Source organism: Triturus cristatus, chromosome 10 (genome assembly GCF_964204655.1).
Source record: "Triturus cristatus chromosome 10, aTriCri1.1, whole genome shotgun sequence".
NCBI classification, from domain to species: domain Eukaryota; kingdom Metazoa; phylum Chordata; class Amphibia; order Caudata; family Salamandridae; genus Triturus; species Triturus cristatus.
The window spans coordinates 784,146,995-784,174,649 of NC_140593.1; the positions used below are offsets into that span (position 1 = coordinate 784,146,995).

The 27,655-nt window shown below is 45.4% G+C and overlaps 1 protein-coding gene across 1 annotated transcript in view; it reads right to left on the reverse strand.

Annotated features, from left to right (window-relative positions):
* The window catches only part of FAM234A (family with sequence similarity 234 member A), a 346,953-nt gene that overhangs the window by 145,021 nt on the left and 174,277 nt on the right, over positions 1–27,655 (reverse strand). The window contains exon 6 of the mRNA XM_085628316.1: positions 9,724–9,856. Within this exon, the coding sequence (XP_085484442.1) occupies positions 9,724–9,856 (133 nt within the window). The remainder of the gene's footprint in view (positions 1–9,723; positions 9,857–27,655) is intronic.

Below are 27,655 nucleotides of genomic sequence, written 5' to 3' on the forward strand. Positions count from 1 at the left end.
ACCACACGTCAGTCAAACGACGATCAGGTTGTGGCGGTATACAGTTCGGCGAATGGGATGGCACATGCAGCTGACGCAGGCGACGCCCATATGGTACGATAATTATTTTCCATCAGGTGGTCGCACTGAAAGGGTTCCACCAATGGGACCTGATTGGTATTTCCACTCTGGGGGACATTATGCGGGGCACTGTCCTTAAATCATTTCAGCGACTACATGAGGAGTTCAATCTCCATAAAGCCCAGTTCTAAAGGTACCTCCAACTATGTTATGCCTTGACCCCCTTGCTTGCAAACATGACCGACCTCCCTGAATTCCATCCGCTAGAAGGCTGCCTTCTTATGGGTGATCTAGGCGCACACAAAATAAGGCAGATATACCAGACGCAGACGACGCACTCCAACACGACCCTACATAGAACGAGAAAGGCGTGGGAGGATGACATCCCAGACCTGATGGACGATGACTGTGCGGAGGCTATAGCTAGTGCTCGGGGTGCCACGGTCGCTTCCAGATACCATCTTATTCTGTTTAAGTATGTTCATTGCGTGCATTACACTTTTCTTCATCTTTGGAAGATGGGAGTTGTGGCATCCCCCAATGCTTACGCTGTGACAGGGAGGTGGGGACATTTCTGCGTACGGTATGGAGCTGTGTGGCTTTACAGCCCTTCTGGCATAGGGTATCGACATGCCTTAAAGAGGTGCTGTCCTGGGATCTTCCGCACGATCCCCGACTGTTTTTACTTCATAGCACAGGAGACATAGGTGGGAACCGATATAAGCAACACCTACTCTTTCTCGCCCTCACAATCGCCAAACGCGATATTGCTCAATTATGGAAGGGTACTTCTCCACCTACAATAGGAAAGTTGCTATGAGAGCTAGACAAATGCATGGGTGCAGAGATGGCGGTCTTCCAAGCGAGGGGTTGCCCCCAAAAACGTAGAAAAATATGGTTTTGGTGGGCTACATACCGTCGCATTGACCTTCCTTCACTTCCAGCACAATCCCCGTAAAAGTAGCCCTATGGGAGGTTTTCAGGCCACAATGTACAATGTATTGTTTTATCTTTCTGGGTATACACGGGTATCGATATTTGCTTGCCAATGTGGGTGGGGTGGGAAAGTCTGCGTGCAGTTTTCAGTTCTTTCTCTTTGGTTATGTATACGAACTGTATCTATTGATATTTCCACGTCCGGTAACCCTGTATTACTTTGTCTTCCTGTGGATTATGTCGGACCCTCGCCCACGTGGTGCTTTCAAAAACCTAATAAAATATGTTTAAAAAAAATATATACGAGAAGCTTCAAATGTTAACATTATAACTAAAGATGATTTAACTAACCTAACATACCACAAATTTATATACTCACAATGTTAGCACACTTTGACCATTATCAAGACAATACAGGTTGCACACTTTAGATTTGGTATTCGGAGCATGCCGTTGAAGGATAATCCCCAAGTTGTGAGGGGCAGTAGGATCTAATTTCCAAGAGTGGTTACCATCTGAATGGCACTGAAAAACCAGCCACCTATTAACACATGGCAATGGATTCAAAAGAAGCAGAGTGGGGCCCATGAGGCTAATGAACATCAGTGAGGAAAGACGTGCAACACCAAAACATTTTCAGATTGGAGACAAGTTAATGGTGCTGAAACTGCTCTCACCATCACCTCAAGTCAAAGGCAGTGTGTTTTTTGCTCCCAGAACAGGTTTCATTGGTCCAGGAATCTCAATCCCTCCATCATCAAAGTAGTCTCTGAAACCTTTGGATACAAGTTTATAATAATTACGAATTTCCTGCACAAGTTTCACAACTTCTTGTTACCTTCCCAACATGGCTTCTCAAGGCTGTTTGGCTACTTAATTGGATTCATGACATTTATGTCTGATGTAAGGGTTACAAATTCATCTGCCAGTTATTGCTTAACAACAGAGCATATTACCCTGAGCGCAGGCTATCCACCAGATTCTGGCAAAACTGATGGAGGTTAACTTTTACCTAGCTATGTGATTTCCTCACAGCTGACTGCCAGTCCTAAAAAGGAGACTCATTCAGTGGCTTGTTCATCTTCCTTTATGTATTTGTCTAAGACGTATTTACACTTTTCAATTGTTTAATTGCCCACAGAGCACAATTCATGAGCTGTTAAGTTCATGGCAGCATTACATCATCCCTTTGAGGTGCTTCCTGGTACTGTCACCTGCCATGATCTTCGGTCCATTCTCAATTCCTTGAACCCAAGAGAAACTCTTAGTCTCTCTGTCCCAGGAGGTGCCCCCCTGTGCCACAGCTCCTGGAGCTCCCTTTACGTCCTTTACATAGGAAAGATGATTTTAAAAAGTCTCTCTCCTCATCCAATTAGTTCATATATCCCTGTTACAATACACTGAACTCTTTTGTTTCACAGGTCAAAGCTTGAACAGCTCATCACTACATCTCAACAGTCCTTCACTAGACTTTCAGTCCTGATGTTTAAAATGGGATGAACAGAGCTAAACTTCCCAGAATGCAAAGCCCAAAACCTTGACTGAATGAGTTGCTTACTCTTTTTTTTATGGCATAAGCTACAAATATAAAAGTTGAGACAAAATCTCTCCACTGCTGAGTTTACAGACATGAGAAAGCAGTCGGGCACTGGCACAAACAAAAATTGGCAACCCAAGTCTATTCCTATATGTGCTGAAAGCTGCACACAGGGACTCTGATTTAACCAAAGCAAGCATGCATTTACACAGGAAATGGGATGATGTGTACATGGTTACTGCCCATAGCTCCACACTCACCATCTATCTGCCTATGTACATGTATGCCTATTTACTTTATTTTAATCAGAGGCCCGTGACAGTCACATAGGCAGTGGGATGGGGTGTGGGGCTGGGGTTTTAATGGTTATCAACTGCTGGAATAACGTTCTGGATGCAACCAACAGTAATCCTTCAGCTACCTCCATCATGCCTTAACCCTCCTGCGGCTGTTATCTGATTTGAAGCAGACAGAGGACACAAGGAGATTTCTAGCTCAGCAGCAAATAGAATAACATCCCTGCCTTTCTACCTTTTAAAAGGGGAGGCAATTTAATCCGTCTGACTCTGTGTGGACTTCAAGGCCCAGTATGCTGCGAGGTCAGTGAGGAGGTAATATAAAAATCAACACGCTCTCCCGCAGTGTGGGACGTGCCCTAGCTAAGAACGGCCTGTCTGAGCTGGGCCACTCCTCACAAATTGGCTCCTAACTTTGACAACACAGCTCAGCACAACCGTCACAACTTTATAAACAAAACTGTCCACAATGGGGAAAAAGGAAATCAATGCAGGTGGCAACTGGTAAAGAGAGTTCAGCCTCCTATTCAATCATAAACTATTTCTCCAGTGCCATGGGCCCCAATAATGAAATAGTTAACATGGAGGAACAGTTTGTGGCCACTCAATGGACTGTAAATGAGGCTCCTAAAAAATCTTCATTAGATCATATAGTGAGGCCTAGTGCGACCTCAGTGGGCATATTTAGAGACATCTGGAGCCTACCACATAATAACAATCCATGCGTCCTAAATGCTTCTCAGAGTAATATTACTACCTCTCACCCACTGGCTGCAAGCTCTCCTCACGCTCAAAAGAGAAGAGCACAAGCTAGAGTAAACTGGCGAAAGCTATTTCTGCCCCTTCAAGACTCATTCAAACATGGCCCTCCAGTAATGATCAGCAGGGAAATTCTAAAACAAGAATGAATAAGGATGAAGCTACCAATAACATTATAAGAACCTTTAATATTAAATAGGGCTGCTTGGAGTATTATATATAGTCTGTCCTAGAGGACCTTAAAAGTCAAATTGAATCACTCAAGTCTGTGGTGCAGAACATGAGGGAGCCCTCAAAAAAAAAAACTCCCTATATGCTCTACTAATCAAACTTCTGCTGTGCATAACAATGGTCACACTAACCCAAGTCCAACAGTACTGTCTTTAGCGCAAAGGAATAATAGTGCGCCCTTATAATAGAGGAGAAACATGCCAACCAATCCCCAATATGACTCTGATTCTAATGAAACTAATGGGGGGAATAGTTTAAGTCAAAAGGCAGCGCAGATTACTTCCTCCCATGTCACATCAGGGGGATTCACTAAGAAGCGCACTGATATACAGCTGGGTTAGAATCATTGTTTACTAGATGTCTTACACCTTCCCTCGGAAACCAATCCATGTGTGTTTATCATGAAGTCTGTCTCGCCAGTAAACCCTATTTTATCGGAGTCTTGGCAGGATGGAAAAAAAAAAGATTAATTGGTAGAAATGTCAATCGCCTATATAACGCAATTTTAACAGTGAGGAGAGTAAAGCTTGTTCGTAATTCCAGGAAGACTAGTGAGGGAGACGGCATTGTTTTACATTTTCTATGCCACCATTTTGTTAAATTTTAATTATCAACACTGACTATTATTCAACCAACTGATAATCATATGGAAAGGAAAATTGAAGTTTTGCCTCTCTGCCTCTTTTATAATCCCGAATACTTTGTACTGAATGACATGTCTTACAACCTTGAGGGAAGGATGTGCCTTTTAGAACAAAAAAATGGTGCTGTTATTCAGAATTGGTTTGCCCCTCGTCAGTATATGAATGAAGTTGAATGACTTTCTGTATGCATACAGAATAACTCTACATTCACCACGGTTGCTGTTTAACAACTCTTATGAGGAAGATATTAGCACCAATAATTGTTATTCGGTACCCTGTGTACCCTGTCTAAAAGTTAATGCTCTAATAATTTCATAGAATGCCGTGGAACTAGCAAATAAGCTTAGATCTACAGTTTTAAATGAATTACATTATGGAAATTCAGATTATATTTATTCAGGAAACGTGGGCAGTAGATAAAATCTATATTGAGGGTTTTCTGTAACTTGCTACACCCGCAGCCCCCTCTAGTGTGAGCAGGGCAAAGGGAGACCTTGCTATTTAAATATGAGTTGTATTTGCTTCTAAAGTTCAGATGACATTTACTGCCTCCCATTATTGCCAATTCGTATTATTGTCTGTATTAAATAATCGTGATTTTCTAATTCTAAATCACTATTATAACAAATTAGATTCCAATCTAGCAGAGGTAGTTGGCATCTTGGACAACAATTCGGACATCTTTCTCCAGTCTGCGGTGAATTACCTTTTTTCATTTTGGGCTGGGGGTTTTAGTATTAGTAGGTGCCTTTTCTCCCAAAGAGGTGTGTAGATTAGAGGGTTCGCTGGGTGAGGGATTAAATCAGTTTAAACACAATTCATAGGGCAAAGATTGAATATGATGGCCAAATACAATCTTTTGATAGCTGATACTCGTTACAATGTTATCTTAAATGTATTACCCACATTCTTTGGGAGGGGTGCCTCCAGTACAATTGACAATATATTGACATCATCTAACCCGTTAGTTGTGCTTTTAGCCTTTACGTTGGGGACAGATTGTGTAAGTGACCATAATCCCCTGGTGCTAACATTGCAAATGCATTCACAACAGGATACAGAGACACTTGGACCAAATGGGGAGAGACTAAAATGGACTGAAGCGGACCCAAATAATTTTACCTCATCTCCAATTACTGGTGTACTAATGCCTGCAAGCAGCTAAAAGAAGCCCTTAATGCAAACCCAAGGGATACAATTGCAATGCAGCAATCTAGGTACAAGTACAGACTAGTTTTAGTCTCCATGAACAGTAAGAACTCAGAGCAGAAGCCTGGGAAAACTTGATCCAAGCTGTTGAGACCAAGGATATGAATCTTTTCTGGCAAACCCTAAATTTTACCTTCCGAATCCTAAGGAGAAACGGCTCCCAGTAAAGATTCTTTGGTCTCTACCCATGATTGTGTAAACATTTGACCTCGATATTTAACCTCCTAAATTAATATACTTCCTCTGCTATCATTGAGCTGCTTCCACGGTTAGTTCCTCTTGCATTAATTCTCAAAGAGGTAATTTCTGCCTTAGATAAAAGTGGTAAGGAGAAGTCTCTGGGCCCACATGGTGTCCCTGTGGCCCTAACTGCTAGGGTACATTACGGGCCAAGCAGGGAGAGTACAATGCACTTTACAGTAAAAAAGGGGAAAGGCAGGGCTACGTGCTTGTCTCCTTCCTCCTCTCTCTTTACGTAAATGGGGTAGATGAAAAGCTTCAGGCTTTAGGGTTAGACTCACCCAGCCTTCTGATAGTTAGGGTAAGCACAGACATGTCAGTCAGTCTAATTTGTTGAGAACCAGTGAAGCTGCCACTAAGCTAGGCTCAAAGCCAATTAGAGAAATTATGTCTATTTATAGAAGTAAAAGTCTCCTGGTGGAAAAGGATGATTATTTGGAACACTGGTGCTCCACTGGTGAGTACTGCGTGGCACCTGGACACCTAGCTTGCCACTTGCCTGTGGCCGCCAGTTTCTGCTTGATCCAGACTGATCCAGTGACACCGCGGCTACCCGGGTTTTCTCACTGGGGTTTTCCCGACCGGGTTTTCACATTCACTGTTCTTCCCGCCAACAGAAGCTCCGCCCACCTCAGAACCTATTTAATGCAGACCCCAGCGTGACCACGTGGTGGACATGCGCAGCGGGAGAGCCGTAGGCACGCCAAAGACAAGCCAGTCTACGCCCATCCGAACCTGGACCGCGACCAGAGTCACAAACCCCTAGCCCTTCCACCACTCGAAGATACACCATCGCCAAGCTCTATACCCTCGACCACGGATGCTGCAACAAACACTGCCACCACACCAACCCATGCTAGGACCTTTCGCCTGCACCCACTGCCATTTCACCTGTCACTGCACACATACTTCGTAAAATTGACGAAGCTGGGCAGGGGTCGCTCAGGGTTTCGGGAAGGTAGGGAAGCCCAAAGTCGGCCCTTCGGGCTCTGCACGCAAAGCCGCGGGAGGGGAACCATCCGCATCCCTCGTCACATCAGCCAACGGATGGGGAGAAGTCAAAGTGTGACGATGCTTCTTCGACATCTTCTTGTGCTTCGACTTACCTGACCCCGAGTGCGAATACTTGGATGAAGAGTGATGATGGCTCCTCGACCTCTGACGAGACCGGGAACGTGAACGGCGCTGAGCCGACTGCCGAGCCTCGAGAAGCTTTCGGGACCGCTCCCGCAAAGACTTCGGATCATGGTCCGGCAGTTGGAGCACGACTTGGGGTCATGGTCGCACTCCAGGCAGAAGAGGCATACGTGGTGCGGATCTGTCACCGACATAAGTCGGCTATAGGAACCGCAAGCCTTGAAGCGGGGCATCCCGCGTGCACCAGGAGCCGATGGACTCAAAAAACGGTATCGGCAAAAGTCGAGAAAAAGACAGTCAAAAAGTGACTGGAGGTACCACTCTCTCCGGATCTGCGCTTGCTGGAGCGGAAAAAGAAAGAACGGACGTCCGACCACGACGCCAACGACGCCACTGTTCGACGCGTGGGGGTTCTGCTGACGAAAATTCTCCGGATACAGCCTGACGCCTGGGGGTAATTCTAAAGTAAGAAATCTATAACTAACGGTTTCTTTCAGATCCCTCTATCACCACAGCAACATTTCCCGACACCTGGAAACACGCCAAAGTCATACCACTACTCAAAAAAACCTCAGCCAACCCCAGCGATCTCAAAAACTACCAGCCAATCTCCCTGCTCCCATTCCCAGCAAAGGTACTGGAAAAGATTACCAACAATCAACTCATGACACATCTGAAGCAGAACCAGCTGCTCAACGCCTCCCAATCCGGCTTCCGCAGCAATCACAGCACTGAAACTGCCCTGATCGCAGCCACCGATGACATCCGAACCCTACTCGACCAAGGAGCAGCAACAGCTTTGATCCTCCTCAACCTCTCGGCAGCCTTCAACACCGTATCTCAGCACACACTGATTGAAAGACTCCACCACATCAGCATCCATGGGGACACGCTCAGATGGATCACCTCCTTCCTCAACAGAAGATTCAAGAGGATCCACCTCTCACCTCTGAACCCACGGAGATCACCTGAGGTGTCCCCCAGAGCCCATCCCTCAGCCCTATGCTCTTCAATTCATATTTGACACGCTGGCAAACATCATCAGACCCCATGGTCTCAACATAATTTCCTATGCAGACAACACCTAACTCATCCTCTCATTTCCGACGACCCCACCACCACCAGAACCAACTTCCACAGATGGATGAAAAACAACTGCCTGCAGCTGAACACAGTCAAGACTGAAGTACTGATCTTTGGTAAATGCAGCAACACATGGTGGCCATTAGACCTAGGACCTGCACCCACTCCCTCCAACCACGCCAGAAACCTTGGAATTATCATTGGAAACAAGCTCAATATGAAATAACAGATCAACGCCGTCTCCTCCGCCTGCTTACTCTGCGCATGCTACGCAAGATCTTCATGTGGCTAGCCCTACACACGAGAAGCACCGTGACATAACCAACCAACTGGACTACGGCAAAGCCCTCTACATAGGAATCCCCGCACACATTCTAAAGAGATTTCAGACCATACAGAACGCCACAGAATGCCGCAGCCAGGCTCATCCTCAGCCTCCTCGGCCTCCCCGTTAAACCTACATCACACCTGACCTCAGGAAACTCACCTGGTTCCTTGTTCCTGAAGAGATGCCAACTCAAGCTGCTGATCCACGCAAACAAGGCTCTACACAACCAAGGACCCGTCAACATTAACCACTGCCTGAACTTTCACCAACCATCAAGAAGACTATGCTCCGCCTCCCTTTCAATTGCCCATACTGCCTGCATCTACCGAAGCAGAAGTGGAGGGCACTCCTTCTCCCACATCGCAACAAATACCTCAACAGCCTCTCCATGCCATCATCTCACTTCCGGAATTCCAAATGGTCCTCAAGACCTGGCTGTTTAAATAAGTCTCCAGGATACCCTATCGAGTGATTAGCTGCGCTTTATAAATCCTGATTGATCAAAGTTTTACCAAATGGACAACTAAAACTAAACCCAGGGTAAGTTGTGGACTACTGATTTCATGAGGAAGCCCCAGGAAAATTCACTTGACCCATTTTTATTGGTCAGTTTTGAGAGTGGCAGTGTTTTGAGCATGGTAAACACGCCCACGGAATATTGTCAAAGAATTAAAATGGAGGAAAATCATTGTCTATTTTTCTGAACCTGTGTGGAGTCTTTTTGCGGTATTTTCATTATGTTACTGTTTGTGTTGCACAAATACTTTACACATTGTCTTTTAAGAGAAGCCAGACTGCTCTGTGACAAGTGAGGGTGAGTACAGGTTATCTTTTAGTGTGTATCTGGCTTACCATGTCTAGGGATTGTGGTTCCTGCTTGGATTGGGTGCATACCTCTGCCAATCAGAAACCCTATTTTTAACACAGGTTATGTGAGGAGGGACTGTGGTCTAGTGGCATACGTTTCTCCTGCTACAATTAGGTCGGTGGAGGTAGGCAGCTGATGTCAGCAACATATAGGCCTATAATCAAAGTTCGTACAACTAGCTTTAATATTACCTCACATTACCTACTGCATCAGATCCGGTTAAAGATACCAGAGAGTTTTTAAGGGAAGTCTGAACCAATTGAAAGTTACTGGAAAAATGTTCATGCCCTCCTTAAAGCACTCTAATACTTCGTTATCTTTACAATTTGAAAACATATACATTATGGAAATCCGCAGTTCTTTGGAAATCTTGTTAAAGAAAGACTAACATTTACCGTTGTAAAAGATGATGTAGGGAGACTGAGACTTGGTAACATGCATTAAATATCCAGCTGGTATGTCAAAGTTCACACTCGCATTGTGACTTATTTGATCACCATTCTTTCCTGAATGTACAAAGATTTGCATCTGAAATAAAAAAAAGCAACTGTATTAAAGTTTTGTTGAGAGAAACACACTATTCGAGCTGTAATTTATAACACGTCCTGTCTCTTCAACTTAAACAAAACTAACTTGATTGTGGCTCAAGCATGTATTTATGTTCAGTCAATAGTCTGTGATTAATTTCTAAATACATTAATAAATGATAAAATTCCGCACGCTTAATCAATTAGCCATCGACTTCAAATGCTGTCCCGAACTGTTGTCTACTGGTACCATGCCCAAAGTTGAAGTATAGCAAGCGAGCAAAGCAAACAAGCGCAACTTTGGCAAAGAAGGGTTAGGGGCGGGGGCAGAGTTTCTTCCTCAAAAAGGATTTGAAAAACATGCAGTAAAATTGCAATTTACAGCCTAATTTTAACTTGAATTTGTTAAAAAGCAATAAGCGTTGAAAGGGAGCTCATGAAATAATGCAGCACTTCCATGGTTCGTGTTGGAAGAGCGAGGTCAAGGGTGGGGGGCTACATGAAAAAGTACTTTGTCCTTAGTTTCGCTAGTTCAAATAAAATTTAAACCTAAATGTCCATGATCTGGTAGAATCAACAAAACTGAGTAAAAAAACAAAACTCTGAACAATTATATTGAGAGAAATTAGGTAACACTCTTCAAAATAAATGCTTGTCAATGGTGGGAGGGGGTTCATTTTGAACAGCTAGATCCCAAAGAAGCTCATCAAACAAAAACAAACCAGCATTTGCAATGCAATAGGTCTTGCATTTGCAGGAGTTTCACTTTTTGGCACTGTAAATGACAATGCCTTATAATTATCGGTTTTGATAATTAACAGATAGATAAAAGGCATTGCATTTACAATGCCAATAGCTCAAACTCTTGTAAATTCGAGACCTATTTCACTTCAAAGAAGCGGCCGCCATTGTCCCGGGCTGCGTGGAAAGTGACAGCACGCATGGCGAGCTGAATGTTGCAGGAAAGCATGTTGTGACTGCAGTAGGAGAAACTCATTAAAGACATACCGTGTAACAATAGAAGTAAAAGGGCCAGTCCTCATGGGAGGTTACAAATGAAGACAAGAAGGTACTAAGGAGGGCCTAACAAGCCTATCAACGAATCAGAAGCCAGCAATTACAGAGGATAATGACACAAGCCAATGAAACAGGCGGAGAGTGGGCGGAGCTTCAAGTCCATACTCGAATACAGCATTCCTTGCAGAGCAGCGCATGGGCTTCCTAGGCTCGTCCTAAAAATCACGCACTCACTTGTGCGACAACCTACACTTCCTTTGCTGGTAACACAAAAACACACACAAATGTGATATTTTGAAATCAAATCTGTTCCACTAGTTTCACCTGCACTTCAACCTGCCACTATAGATTCACATTCAGTATATATGAAGGAATGGTGAAAACCGAATTATATAAAAGGTGGCAATATCAGCAGCACACGTTTCAATGACAAAATGAAACAATATGAGCCCTGATGGCCCCAAAAAATAGCAACAAATGACAAGTAGAATAAGCTGAAGATTATCCAGCTATCTACAATGTTCGTTGCCATTTTGGACTCAGGCTGTATTCCTAAATCTTGGAGAGGGGCCATAATTAGACCCCTACATAAAAAGGGGGAAAGGAAGGATCCAAGGAACTATAGACTAATCAATTTATTGTACATTGGAGAAAAGGTTTTTTTCAAAAATAATCCTTGGTAGATTAAAGGAGTGGGTGGAGCGGCGGTCGATAGTTCCAATAGAGCAGGAAGGCTTTAAGGAAGGACATTCTACTATCGATCACTGCTTCGCTCTGTGGGCTGTGGCGCGGAAGTCCATGGAGCTGCAGGGCAAGTTGTATTGCTGCTTCGTAAACTTTCGCGCAGCTTTTGATTTGGTGGATAGGGAGTGCTTGTAGGAGACCATGAGAAATTATGAGGTTCCTGCAGATCTTTTGTTGATACTTTCCAGGAGCTGCACAGCCAAAACTGGGCGCAGGTAATTAAAGATACTTCTGGCGGCCTAACACCTGAGATGGCAATAAACAATGGACTGAGGCTAGGTTGTGTTTTGGCCCCGCTTCTTTTTGCCATATTCTTAGCTGATTTGCCCCTTATCTTGGGCTCTGCCAGAGGCGCAAGCCCAAAAGTAAATGGAAGGCATTTGTCCTGTTTGACGTATGCAGACGACTTAGTAATATTGGACCAAACCGAGGTTGGGCTTCAAAGGAAGCTGAATATATTCAGCAAATACTGTACGGCAAAACGACCTACAATAAACATGGACAGAACAAAAATGTTGTGCTTCGGGAAGAGGAATATGAAGTTTAGTTGGTACTTGGCCCAAACTAAACTTGAAATTGTAAATGAATACAAATACCTCGGAATATGGTTTACAAGTTCCCTGAAGTGGGGCATGCACTTGGAGGCACAGAAAATAAAAGCACATCTAGCGGTATGTGGGCTGGAAAGATTCAACCATAGTTATGGTGATATGTCCCATAAACCACTATTGACGGCCTATAAAGCTATGATTCCCCCACAATTCCACTATGGTTCAGAAGTTTTTTGTATTGATGGTAAAAGCTCCTGGGATAAAGATGAAGGGAAAAGTTTAAAATCTTTATTGTCACTCCCCAGCTCGGCAATGATCCAGGCAATCACATTGGAATTAGGCCTAACTGCTTGGAATGTTCAGGTGCAATTAAGTCTACTCAGATTCTGGAATTGTTTGGGTCTTGGGGAGGTCACAAAGGTGTCTCAATGGTGCATGAAAGAAATTCAATCCAGTGAGTTAAAGTGGGCCAAGGCCACAAGAAGTAAACTCCAGACCATTTGTGACCACCTGAATGTGAAAATAGACCCGAAGACACTACAAATCAATGTAATAAAGAGTGTACTTAAAATGCAGGCTAAAGAATTGTCTAGAGCAATAGACCGAGTGTATTTGAGTAAGAAAGATTCTGTAAAATTTAGGAGTACTAGCTGGGAGAAAGATATAAGCTTTCCTTACCTAGACATATTACCAAACCGCTGGTTAAGAATGGAAGTACTTAGGATAAGAATTGGTGTTAACCCAGTCATAATAAATAGTGCAATAAAATCTGTTTTAATGCAACCTGATGGCAATTTTATGTGTAAGATAGGGTTGAAATGTAACATTTTATTGGACTGTCAAAGATTTTTAAATTTACGTAAATTATTCCTTCGTCCGATATTTTAAAAATATGATGTATGGGAGCTTCTTGCTGATATGGAAAATTTAGATATTGCGATAGCCATTGGGAAATATATGCAGGGCGTATATAAGTTCCCTGCCTCATTAGAGGCTTAAGAGTAGCTAAGAGCTTTGTAATTTTAAATGAAATTATCTGTTTTAAAATTGTTAGAAATGAAGTTTCAAGGATTTTATGATTTTTAATGCTTAAGAATATGACTTTGTAATGTGTAGTTTTTTCAAATGATAATGTACGAGTTGTGGTTTAAAGACCAAATGGTCTAAATAAACTTTATTTTTGAACTTGAGTTATCTGCGGCAGGTTACTAAGTGAATAAGAGGAAGCAAAGTCATAACTGAGAGTGATTGAGTCATGAGTGAAGCCCGTTGAGCTAAAAGAGGCTATGAATGTGGAGGGCTGAGGGGTGAATATGTTAAAATGAACTAAGATCCCTGCAAGTTGAGCAATTAAGTAACAATGCAGCCAAAAGAAACAGCAGGGTGACTAATGGAAGAGATAAGTTGATTTGTCAATGCAGCATGTCAATAAGTCCCTTTGGCAGGTTGGGCAATGCAAATGGCACCCTAGGTAGTGTATACGACAGGCTGAGTAGTAAATTGTAAAGGATTAGCAGTGAGCGAGTAATCAGACAACTAAACAAATTACCAAACATTAGTCACATAATTCTATAGGTTTCCTTGATATCTAAAGTATTAATTTTTCCTTCTGCCATAAGGAAGTATTGACCATCCACAAACTGGACAATAAACTGGGAAATAGGCCACTTAACACTGGCTCACTGCAATTAATTTAATGCATTCCCTCAATGGTAAAAAAAACATGCAGGTAACTCTCGTGATCTGCCAAGACTCTTATTAACTACAAGATGGAAATATGTAGCCCTTGAGGGTAGATGTTTTTAGTCAAGTGCCAAAGAGACACACTGTTGTCAAGGAGACCCGGAAGAGCTGCACTATTTGAGAGAAGACATGTACATAGAGACACTGGTAGCCATGTAGTATTTTCCAAGTCTTCTTTATTGGTTCCATGTCAAGGTAGCATCAATCATAGTCCAGCCAGCTCTCGTCAAGTACCAACCATGTACCAGCCCCACCATGAGCAGCCTGCCTAGCTGCTCAGCCCATCTCTGTCACCACTCATCCACTCACGCACCCAGGTATTCCATCCATCACAGTCACACCAACATTCCGTTACCATCTCTCACTCTGGCTGAGCAGCTAGGAGGACCTAGGCTGATTACATTTAAATGTAATACTGAGGAAATAACAAAATCCTTAACCCTAGAAGTCAGTTCGCAGAACAGGGAGGGTGGGTGGGGCAGTAAGGAATCTATAACTAATCTATGTTTCTTACACATATATCGTTATCAAAGGTAAGTAACTTGTTTATCTGAAAGAGACAATTAGTTATAGATTCCTTACCTTGTGAATAGATACCCCAGCAATACCAACCCCAGAGGTAGGTCTGCGAGCCAAGTTCACAGCAGAGAGTCCTGGAGAACAGAACAGCCAAAGAAGCCGTCTCCCCGGACTTAGCCGTCCAGGCAGTAGTGTTTTGTGAACGTGTGCAGAGATGCCCACGTCACTGCCTGACAGATGTCGTTGAGGGGGACTCCCAGTCCCAAAGCAGTGTTAGCTGCCGTCGCCCTGGGGGAATGGGCGCGTACCCCACAGGGGGCTACTTCTTTGCCAAAGAATAGCAAGCTTTTATACACAAAACGACCCATCTAGAGATGGTTTGCTTGTGTATGGCCCGACCTTTTTTAGCGCCCACGTAACCAACAAAGAGCTGGTCATCCACCCAGAATTGTTTTGTGCGATCTAAGTAAAAGGAAAGCGCACATTTTGGATCCAGACGGTGGAGCCTCTCTTCCTCCTTAGAAGGATGCGGAGGCGGAAAGAAGGTGGGCAAAGTGATGGTGTGGCCAAAGTGGAAAGAAGTGACCACTTTGGGAAGAAAGGATGGACGAGTTCGAAGAACAACCTTGTCCGGATGAACAGCCAGACAAGGAGGTTTTGAAGAATGAGCTTGGAGCTCATCACCCTGCGAGCAGAAGTGATGGCAACCAGAAAGGGAGTCTTTAAAGTAAGAAGTCTGGGAGGACAGTTATGAAGTGGCTCAAAAGGAGCGCACATAAGGTAAGTAAGAACCAAGTTCAAGTCCCACTGAGGCATTACGAAGGGAACATGAGGAAAAAGATGTGTAATGCCTTTAAGAAAGCAATTTACAATAGGGGACTTGAAAAGAGAAGGCTGATCAGGAAGCTTAAGGAAGGCTGAAATGGCAGAGAGGTAGCACTTAATAGTGCCCAGAGCAGAGCCCTGCTGGGCCACAGAAAGAAGGAACAAGAGAACCTCAGCAAGAGGGACAGAAAGGGGATCCAGAGCCTTTGCTGCACACCATGCCACAAATTTGTTCCATCTACAGGCGTATACCGTCTTAGTGGAGGGATGCCTGGCTGCCAAGATAACATCACAGACTTTGGGAGGCACTTAAAAGATGCTGGATGCCGCCGCTCTACCTCCACGCAAGGAGGTGGAGGCTGGACAGGTTTGGGTGGAGGACCATCCCCTGCTGCTGCGACAGAAGATTCTCCCGAAGAGGCAGTCTTATCAGAGGATTGATGGCCATGTGTAGCAGCTCGGGATACCAGACTCTTCGTGCCCAATCCGGAGCCACAAGAATGACTTGGGCCCGGAAGCGCTTGATCTTCTTCAGCACTCTGGGCAGAAGTGTTATAGGCAGAACAGCGTATAGAAGACCGCAACTCCACTCGCGACGAAAAGCGTCACATCGCGAGTGCCGCCTGGGAAATTCCAACGCACATAATTGCTGACATTGCGCGTTCTCTTCGGTGGCGAACAGATCTAACCAAGGCTCTTCCCAATGCTGAAAGAGACCTTGAACCACCTCAGAGTGAAGACGCCATTCGTGATCCATCATGTACCTGGGGCTGAGTTTGTCCACCCTGGCGTTCAGTGAACCTGCCAGGTGTTGAACCACCAGGGATATGCCCTGATGTTCCAGCCATGTCCAGAGACTGAGAGCCTCTTGACATAGGGTCCGTGACCTCACCCCACCCTGTTTGTTGCAGTACCACATGGCGGTTATGTTGTCCGTGAACACCTGCACTACGCTTCCCTGGACAGAGGGAAGGAATGCTTTTAGTGCAAAACAGATCGCCCCGAAGCTCCAGAAGGTTGATGTGGAGCCCAGACTCCGCCGGAGACTAGAGGCCTCTGATCTCCACCTCTCCCATGTGGCTGTCCCACCCCAGAGAGGATGCATCCGTCACCATTGTGAAGTCTGGTTGAGGAAAAGAGCGGGATCTGCCGCTGACCCAATCCCAGTTCGTTAGCCACCACTGCAATTGGCGTGCAGTGTCCTCTGATATCCAGATGCAATCAGACAGGTTTCCCTGATGCTGTGCCCACTGGAACTTCAGGTCCCACTGCAGAGCCCACATATGCCATTTGGCATGATCCACCGACAGGATGCAGGAGGCCATCGGACCCAGCAACCGCAGTCACCCTGACTAAAACCCGGGTTAGAGGCTGAAAGATAAAAATCATAGCCTGAATATCCCAGACTCACTGCTCGGGAGGATAGACCCAAAACTGTGTATCGTACAGAACCGCTCCAATGAAGAGGAGCTTCTGAGAGGGAGTCAGGTGCGACTTTGACACGTTGACAGTAAACCTTAGTGAATGCAGGAGGTCGGCCGTAGTCTGGAGGTGGGAGACGACTGCCTGGGGCGAGCCAGCCTTCAACAGCCAGTCGTCGAGATAGGGGAAGACTGGAATCCCTGATCTGCGCAGATTAGCTGCGACCACCGCCATCAATTTTGTGAACACCCGAGGGGTGCTGGTAAGGCCAAATGGGAGCACGGTAAACTGAAAGTGCTGTGGCCTACCGTGAACCGCAAGTAGCGCTGGTGGGCCGGCAGGACGGGGATGTGAAAGTAAGCGTCCTGCAAGTCTAATGCAACCATCCAGTCTCCAGGGTCAAGGGCAGAAAGGACCTGAGCTAGTGTCACCATTTTGAACCTCTCTTTCCGGAGGAAGCGGATGACTTTCCTGAGATCCAAGTAAGGACGCTGGGCTTTGCCCTTTTTGGGCAACAGAAAGTAGTGGGAATAGCAACCACGGCCTACTTCTGGGGCAGGATCTCGCTTGATGGCTCTTGGCTAACAGAGCCGTAACTTCCTGGTGGAGAAGGGCCAGATGATCCTCCGACATGCGATGGCACTGAGGTGGCATGGCTGGGAGGGGTTTGCCTCGAAGGGGAGGGAGTAGCCCCTTCAGCCTATCTGCAAAACTGACCTGTCCGATGTGATGGTGCGCCAGTGGGAGAGATGATGGCGAATCCTGCAATCACTGGCGATTGGTGGCCCTGAAAGGTCGGACTAGGAGGATTTGAAGGCTGCTGCAGAGGGGGCTGTGGTGGACTGGCCCTTGTGCTGGCCCCCAGATCTATGGCCGTGGTTCCCACGTCATCAGCCGCGCAAAGGCTTAACAGCTTGCTTCGGCCTGTGGCTCTGGGCGGGACGAAAGGGGCAAAAAGCAGACTGCGCAGGGTGGGTGGTGGAGAGGCCCAAGGACTTGGCCGTAGCTCGAGAGTCCTTAAAGTGCTCTAGGGCGTGGTCTGCCTTGTCGCTAAACAGGTGACTGCCATCAAAGGGCATTTCCATAAAGGTAGCTTGGAAATCCCCTGAAAAACTAGTCGACATCAGCCAGGCGTAGCCTCGAAGGGCTACTGACGTGGAAATCGTCCTGCCTAGCGAGTCGGCGGTGTCCAGTCCACAGCGAATGGTAAAGTCACCTGTGCCACCGTATCCCACACGGAGTGGGTTTTAATTGCCCAACAGACATGCAGTGTTCACCGACTGCAGTCCCAAGCTGGAGGAAGAAAACATCTTCCCAAGTTGGTCCAGCTTTTTTGGATTCCCTATCAGATGGTGCGTTAGGTAATGCACCTTTTGGTGTGGAGGCTTGGACCACCAAGCTCTCAGGGGTGGGGTGTTGGGAGAGGAAAGTGGGGTCGCCCGGGGCCGGGCGGTGGCGTCAGGCAATCATCCTATCCACAGGAGCCCCTGTGTTGGGCCTGGACCAGGTGCCCAAAAGGATGTCGGTTAGGGCCTCATTAAATGGCAGCAGGGGCTCCGAAGAGCTTGCTGCCGGTTGAAGCACCTCTGTAAGGAGATTAGTCCTGTCCGGTCCGCCACCGTAGGTAGCTTGAAGTTGAGAGCCTCAGCTGCCCTACGCAACACCACTGCATAAGACGCTCCCTCCTCCGTAGATACGGTAGGAGGAGACAACATGTCAAGGTCTGGTGAGTTATCCAGACCACTGGCTTCTCCCAGTTCCTCTCTCCAGTCTGGTCCGTTACCCAACTGGTCATTCAAAGGGTCTCCAGACCCCTCCAAGTCCTCCTCACCCTCCTATGGTTGCCAATCTGGCCTGAAAGAACCAGGGTAGAACAGAGGCACAAAAGTACCTGTCGGCGCCGGATCGTCTGGCTCCGTGTCTGCGTCGGGGTGGAGGCCGTGGTCGATGCCGGCTGGGTACACAACCGGCGTCAGATGCGGACGTGGTGCCGGTGGAGGTGGTGCCAGGGGAGGTGTAGTCAGGTCGACCGGCGCAGATCCAGGCCTGGATCCCAGGGGACCTGCGGTGCCGGTGCCGGGGCCGAAGCCGCCGGCGTTGAAGGCCCAGGGCCCCCATTTGAGTCCACGGGCCCCGAAGGTGCGCCGGTGGAGTCAGGCTGCCCAAAGATGGCATGCTTCGCTTCATAAAAACTCCGAAGCTGGGAAGGGTTCGCACTGGCTCCCGGGAAGGGAGGGAAACCCAGAGTCGACCTAGCGGGCTCCGCACGCAGAGCCGCGGGAGGGGCACCACCAGTATCCCTTGTAGCGTCAGCCGACGGACGGTGAGAAGTCGAAGAATGACAATGCTTCTTTGACTTCTTCTTATGCTTCGACTTACAGGAGGAGTGCGAAGACTTGGGAGAAGATTCGTGGTGGTGGTGGCTCTGCAACCGGATTCTTGTCCTCCCACGCGACCAGGACCGAGAGGCGCATAGCGGACTGCCGGACCTCGAGAAGCTTTTGGGACCGCTCCCGCAAAGACTTCAGATTCATGGTCCGGCAGTCGGAACAGGACTTGGAGTCGTGGTCGGGTTCCAAACAGAACAGGCACATGCGGATCAGTCACCAACATCAACCGTCGGTGGTGGAGCCGGACACCTCTCTTGCCTGTCAGTATGTAGTGATGGCGGTGGGTACCTTTAAGGCGGTGACTTGTCTCTACAGGCGGATTACTGGGGATATGCGGCAACCCCTGGCTGCGCTGCGCGTCAAGTGGGAGGCGGACCTGGGGGCACCTATTGCGGATAAAAACTGGGAAGAAATCACGGAGCGCCCTTGGAAGTGTACACGAAATGCACGTTTCCAGCTCATTCAGTTTTATGTTTTCCATAGGGCATATCTTACACCTAGCAAAATAGCTGAGTACTTTGGGGGACCGGATGCTTGCCCCCGATGTGGCCATGTTGGGGCGACATTTCTTCACATGTTCTGGGACTGTTTACAGGTGTCAGGATTTTGGCAGGAAGTGGCGACGGTACTCCTGACGGTGACAGAGAGGGATTTGGAGGTGGGCCCGGGGGTCTGCTTACTGCATGGGTTTCCGCACACTGCAAAGACTAAGGTCACCAGTAGGTTTATTGACCTGGGGCTGGTCCTGGCCAAGCGGGAGATTACTTCCCATTGGAAGGCGAGGCAGGGACCTAGTTTCTTGCGTTGGACTAGGGAAATGGAGAAATGGGCGGGAAGTGAGGGGACTTATAGATTATGTCTGGCTAGACGTAGTGGAAATGAGAGATCGCAAGAATGGGCCCGGGCATGGTTGGCACTCCTGGAATTGTTCAAGCGCTCGGCTGTGGGGGACGGGGGGGATCCGGTGGAGGATGATGAGACCCCGGCCCCTTGAGAACCCTGTAACAGGCTTCCCCCTATGCTCGTGAGGCAATTTCTGCTGTGGTATGTGGGAGGCAGATCCGACAAGTGGCAGGGGAGGCTTTGATACGCATGTAATTATGATAGATACTGGCGACCTGCTTGGGTGGGTGATTAGGGTGGGGGGTATGTTGGGGGAGTTGCTGGGGGATGGGGCGGGGGCATATTGGTTATATCGCACACTCGCTGTGGATTAATCCTGTGGATGGACTACCTCGTAGCATAGCTGTTGATGGGGTGAATGCTGTACAGCTATGATCAGTTTGGTGGACTGGTCACTGCTCTACGCTCTGAATTGGCTGGAGGGCGGAGTAATGGGGAAGGGGATTGACTGTATTCTGTTTTGTGACCCAATAAAGTCTGTTTAAAAAAAAAAAAAACATCAACCGTCGGTAGGAACTGCAAGACTTGAAACCGGGCATCCCTGACATGCACCAGGAGTCGAAGACTCAAAAGCCACGTCGACAAAAGTTGGCATAAAGTCAGTCAAAAAGTGACTGGAGGTACCGCTCTCTCCAGATCTGCGCTGGCTGGCACGGAAAAAGAAAGAACTGAAGGAAGAGCGCGAAGGCGGCGTCTAAGTAGCTGCCGTAATGTCATCCCGGCGACCACAACGCCAACGACGAACGCGGAGCCAACCCACGCCACCTTTCGACACGCAGGGTTACTGCTGACGAAAAAATTCTCTGGATACAGTCTGACACCTGGGGTAATTCACAAGGTAAGGAATCTAAAACTAATTGTCTCTTTCAGATAGCTACTAGTTGTTGCGCTGCAGAATAGTGATGTGCATTTACAGTCGTAATGAGGTCCCAGCCTGCGTTTGAAAGTGCTGTGAATATTGCACACTGTATAAAATAGCCTGTTGAAAAATGGCACCGAGATGTAGGGGCATATTTAATAACATTCCAAAGTGATGCAAAATATTTATTTTTAATTCACTTACCAAGTTGCATGAAAGTAACACAAAGCAGTACAAAGTGCTACTTTGCGTCAAAGGGAGTTCTATGGGTGGTACATGGGCGTTCCCATTGCAACCATTCATGGTGTCTGACGCAAAGTCCTATTTACTAACAAAAGAATACAGGGTTTTGACCCAAAAAAAATTGTCTCTCTGAGACAGGTGATAAAAGGAGAATGTTTGACTTTCCAGATTTGTTGAACTGTATAGAACACAATCCAAAATGGCAAGATTTTGTCTAGGGATGGAATTTGCTACTGGAAAGTTATCCTTTCAGTACAAAACCTATGGCTGACATGACGCAGACACCTTTGCGATATGGCGCAGTCCCACTCTCTCCCTCCCAAGCAACAGAGTCCAAGAAGTTTGGTTTCTGTGCTGCGTGAGGCTTTTTTTATGTAAATATACCGCGAAGTGTTAAGATAAAACAAGTGCATTAAAAATTTATATTTTTAGTAACGCACAAACAGACTTTACCTAGTGCAAGCTCTTTTCTAATAAGTTTATTCGAATGACATCCTCCAGAGCTTAGCTGTTATAAATCTTACATTAGATCTCAAAAACAAGAAATCTTTGTACGATTAAGTCTCAACAGGCATCATCAGTTTAACCACAATACAGCCTCCCAGGAAGCCTTTTATATTTGCTGATTAACCAATTTCCCACAATTATATTTCTTTCAGGTAGCAGGCATTCTGGCGAGAAGATTTGTTTCTTATTTCAATGTCTGCCTGCCCCTTGGCTTCACAAAACAGGGAGGTGGTTGAGCCAACAAATTATCAGGGACACTAGAGACAGACTCGACTCAACAGTCTGGCTTGGCTCTGGGCTTCCGTGCACCAGCCAAGCCATGAACATTTTGGCCATGTAAAGCACGTGAAGTAAAACTCAAAAAGAGTATTTTTTTCAAATGTAGAAGCATTACATCACTGCATTGAGAAGCATTTATTAAAAGTGATAGTTTTTAAACATGAACTTGTAAACATTCAAGTACCCCATGCCCTGGGCATGTCGAAAATGCCACAAGTGAACTAGGAGGCAAGTTGGTTGCCATGCATCCCCTACATATATGTACCCTAGATTCTTCTAATGCATCGGACAACATTATAGTCTATTAAATCGTACACAAGAGATTTATTTTTGCAGCACACAACCTGAACTCACATATTTGAAGGTGCTCTCATATGTGATAGTGAAGAAAAAGCAGGTTGGATAATGTAGCTTGGTCAAGTAGGGAAGCCCTGATAGATCACAGGTTTTCTTGTTCCACACTGTGAAATTCAGCCACTAGATGGGTATCTCTTTCTTTCTCCTATTTTACATCAAAGGTGACTTATTTGTTTTTATTATTTCTTGGCGCACAAAGCTAAAGCCTGCATAGCAGACAGAAGCGAAATGGAGTCTCAGCTCGCTTTAGGCACGAGGGTCCAAGAGGACCTCGAACTGAGGTAGTCCAAAATTTGGCTTGAGCCAGGCTGGGGCTTTCAGTCGCTCGCCCACCTCCAAGAATTGAAGATCTCCTACCATCCCTTTCAGTCAGAGGCACCTGATGGCCAGCATTATCTATTCTGCAACAGTTTCTTTTTTCTTTTTTAAACAAAATGTATGGGACCTGTTATTGTAAAATTAAAAATGATCGGGAACGTCATTTTGCATAAATCACGCCCACTTCACCCAATAATGTCATACAGATGTTTTTTACAGGTAAAGGAGACTTTTTTTCTTTGCTTCATGTGCCTCATGGTGTTGCACTCTCTATGCCTAATCAGCCCACTTGCGAGGTGCTCATAAAAAACTGAGCCCTGAATGGGAAATGTGCTGAGCGGAATCCGAGTTGAATCCTGTTCCATACAACTGTAAGAGGGGCATTGTTCCAGGATTACCTGGTGCGGGAACAATGAGCCCACAACTGGTTGTACGCGACTTGGGGACTTATATAAGATATTGTTGGCTGGATCTCAACTCCTCCTCCAGAACTTGAGCTAACAAAAGCTTTTAAACAAACTCAGGTGATTGAGAATAGATTGCTTTATGCCATGACCTGGACGGAAACCAAATTGCACATCTTCTAACCTATTAGTTTCTAAGAATTGCAAGAGTATTTTGCTAACCAGACGCTCTGTAATTTTCATAGGATAGTGTAGGAGAGAGATAAGTCAGTAGTTTTTTGGGCACAGGGGGTCAAGCGTAGCTTTCTTCAGAAGCGATGTCACTTGTGTCTGTTTCCAACATGCAGGTACCAACCCACTACTCATGGATTGGCAGCAGGTCTGTTGGAATAGTGGTAAGAGTTCTTCTTTTAGTTCCTTCCACACCCTGTGTGGTAGAGGATCCATTGGGGAGCCTGAGGAAACACTCAGAGCTAATCTATTGAAGTCCTCCTCTGTGGAATCTCAAAGTATTCTAGAGTGTCTGATTTATCCTGGTCTACCCACTCCTCCTTCTGAGCCAGTGATGGCATCTTAGCCTTTCTGATCTGGTCTTCTATTTCATCTGCGTTGCCCATTTCCAGACCATCAATGATTTTATTGATTTTCTTCTCAAAAAGTCGCTAAGCTATCACATAGGTCCTGTGTAGCAATGATCTTATTTTTTGTGCAATCAGGTTTGGAGAGGTTGTTGTAAATATACTTCTAGCACTGTTTGACGCTCTTAGAATATTGTCAGCGTAATACTCTGCTTTCACTTTGGAGATTTTCTTTTTATAGTTGCCCAGTGCCACTTTCAAGGCTTTTTTATCCTTATCTGCATATCATTTTCTCCACTTTCTTTCTGCCTGTTTGCAGCCCATTTTTTTTTTAGATTTGTTAGCTCTGTACCAGGGGGCTGACGACCTGTGCGGATGTTTTTGTTTTTTCATTGGGATGATCTGATCAAGGGTATTTCTTATCTGGTCACAGAATATCAAATAGTTTTCATACACCGATTTATTTACAACAAAACAACTTTTAACAGTGAACACAGGGGATTGTTTTGCTGTTTTCAAAAGTTTATTCCAATCCCTGCCTCGACGGCTATTTTCCATAGAGGCAGTAAATGTATTAATTCTACGGTTAAATACCAGAAACTTAATAAGGTAATGTTCAGTACAGCATATGGGTAAGATACCTTCCAGTTCATTGTCGACATCTGCTAAGTTAGCATGAGCTTCGCTGCCATGAGGCTGCTTTTGAGCACGACACTGCATGCATATATTTTGCAAGACTCACATGAGAACTGTCTGCTTTTCACATTCTCTGCTGTGCTCCGAGGTTTAGTCTGCACACGATGTACAAGGTCAATCAACAATGCCCCTTGTTATTCTGTTCTGGTCAGTCCCTTGCACCTAGACATAACATGCTACACACAGCTGCACAACTGGAAATCGTAGGCTTTAATATTGGAAGCGAAACATGTTGCTGATGCACTTGGAGAGACACCTTTCCAGAGAGAAGAGCTGTCCTGAGATGTGAACCTTTCATCTAGGCCTTGAAGTATGGGGTCTGCTGACAAAGCCCAGAGGTGGTCTTTTTTATAATAAAACTATTTCTTACCACAGGGAGAGTGGCTAGATCTTTTAGTCCTTTTCCACTGTCTTTATAAAATGATATCCCCGTTTGTATTCTATGGAATTGTGACAATGCTGACTATATTGAGTTTATGCATTTTGCGGCTAGTAATGGCACGTGTACTGTACCATAGAGCGTGTTAGTTAAAATAAACATTTTAAACTATACAGCGTCTCCGTTTACTCTCAATGTGGACAAGTATGAGTAAGTGAGCGAAAGAGTGTCTGGCTCCCGCGATTCCTGAGAGAGTCTGGAGTGTCATGTTCTGGGTTGTCTAATCATTGGTAGCTTCGCTGTTAGTCGGAGAACGAATGAGACACTATTGCTAGTTGGTTTGGAATTTTGGGTACTAATGTGGTAGGTTGGTACACCCCTATTCACTGAGGTCCTGTTTTCCTGCGCATGTGCAGAATCCCTGCAACATCTTATTGACAGTCCTGGACGAACTCCAAATGCGAGCAGACAGAGGACAATCAGTTATATTGATCCTACTGGACTTGTCTGCTGTATTCGATATGGTCAATCACAAAATTCTTCTGTTGAGGCTCAAAGAAGTTGGGGTAGAGGGCATGGCTTTGAACTGGTTTCAGTCATACCTGTCGAATAAACAACAGGCCTTACCTCCCCATCAATCAAAATTTGATAACATTCAGTATGGTGTCCCCCAAGGATCAGCGATCAGTCATATATAGTTCAATATTTATACGAGTACTCTGATTTCAATCATTAAATCATACAATGTTAATCTGGTAAACTATGCGGACGATACGCAACTCATCTTGTCACTGGAGGGGAATCAATTAATATCACTCGAAAATTTTCATGAGTGCATGCAAGAAACTGCAAGCTGCCTTAAAGAGAACTCCCTGTAGTTTAACGGAGATAAAACAGAGATTCTTTTCGGTGCAGCTAAGAAAGTTCCTTTCACGCTCCCGGGCAAATTTTGGCCTATCCCTACAGATAAGCCATTGATACCCTCTGCGGCAGTGCGCAACCTGAGGATAGTATTTGACGACAAACTGAGTCTAGAAACCCAAGTGAACAAAACAGTTGGGACCTGCTTTTCTCTTATCAAAGCGCTACGGAAGATACCTCCAATGCTACCGACTAGAGCGAGAGCAGTTGTTGTGAGAAGTGTCATTCTGAGTCGGTTGGATTATTGTAATGCTCTGCTACTAGAGGCCCCAAATTTCTTCATTAGGAGACTTCAGAGAATCCAGACAATAGCTGCAAAGCTAGCTCTAAAGAGATCGCGGCGATCATCAGCCTCTCTGTCTCTTAAAGAGCCTCACTGGCTCCCAGTGCTACAAAGGACACCGTTCAAATCGCTTTGCATTGTATTTAAGGCACTGCATGGACTCAGGCCAAGCCACTGAAGAACAAATCTTAATGGTATGCTCCGACCAGAAGCCTTCGCTCATCATCAGCTTACTTGGTAAAGATGCCTAGGTTTAGAAGAACAAGGTTTGGAGGAAGAGCTTTTAGCTCTGCAGTCACTCTGCTCTGGAATGAACCTCTGTCTAATCTCAGACAGATAGAAGATCTTTTACAGTTTAGGAAAAGGCTTAAAACATGGCTCTTCCCAAAAGTGTAGTTCAGATCAGTCATAATCCTTAGTAATTGATATCCTCACAGTAACATGTGTGAACAGTAGGACTATTGTAATTCAGCGCCAGGATACCAGTGGGGTGATAGTGCGCTTTATAAGTCTGAATAACATAACAAAACAGTTCATCCAGTGTTTTCATATCAATATTTAGACTGTTAAGTAAATGGCAGTACCACTGTTTCTATCAGTTGATTAAATTGCCTAATCTTGTACGAATTTCTTGATTAATCATGTTATTGGCATGAAGTCTTCCATGAATGACCGTTAAAGTTTTTTTATATCTATCTTCTTAGTTTAAGCGGTATGGCCTGGTCAACTAAACATAATTGACTAATGAGCAGTACAGGCAATAGGAACAGGCTTGTTAACTTGTCCACATTTGAAAATATTTGGTGGAGCTAATGTTCGCTGAATGGGTGGAAGAAGTAGAGACGAGTTCTCGATCAAATGAGTCAAAGGTTTCTTTGGATTTCTGTGCAGGACCAGATGAGGTCTTGAACCAAAGATTGACGTCTCATAAAACAACAGAGATCTTTCTCAGAAGGCAGAGAGACCCCGATTCCTTCAACACTAACTCAAATGAAGGTGAGATGTGGAGGTCTGTAAATGAAAGGAAATGGCAATTGTGTGCCATTAACATCCAGGCTACATACCAAGTTTTCATGAGTGAACAGATCAATGAACTGTTTACTTTTATTTCAAGAGTATAACTAGTTCTTCTACTATGGGACTGCAGAGCGGGACGAGCCACTAAAATAGGTAATTGCAAATCAAATTGCAATAACAGTGAATATATTTTGGACTGATGAGCTGAGGTTAAACAAACATTACACAACAAGGCATTCATGGTTCATGTACCAAACATGTTGGGGGTTTTACTTTTGGATAAAGGTGGGCGCAGTAGCCTTCTAGACGCCTGTTTAAAGAAGGACAGCGGTTATAAATAAATCCATAACATAACAGACTGGAATAGGATATGTGGCCATAAATTGCTATGCTCATTTATTGATTTTTTTTGTCATACCATTGTCTTCCATTCTTGTGAAGCACGGGGTTGCCCTCAGAAGAACGGCAGCGCATATGGGGGAAATGGTGCAACTATTATGGGCTGTCTCTGAAACTCTATGCAGCCTGTTTACATTAATGTCAATACATGAAACCGCCACTATATTATGTGATTTCTGTCTTTGGATGCTATGTGCCTAGCCGTAAAAGTTCAATAAAATTGGTTATAAAAAAAACGTTGTCTCCCATTTCAGGGTCTAGGTTGAAACAAGCAGCATCACGTGAAGTGGACAGCGTTAGGGTGCTGAGAGGGGCTTGCCTTTGGCAGGCCTGCTGCGAGGGTATGCATCAGCCCTTTTGTTATAGTCCGTGTTGGCCTGGAACATGGAAAACTACTGCACTGACTGGCAACTGTAGCTTTCAGACCCCAAAACGGCTGCCACAAT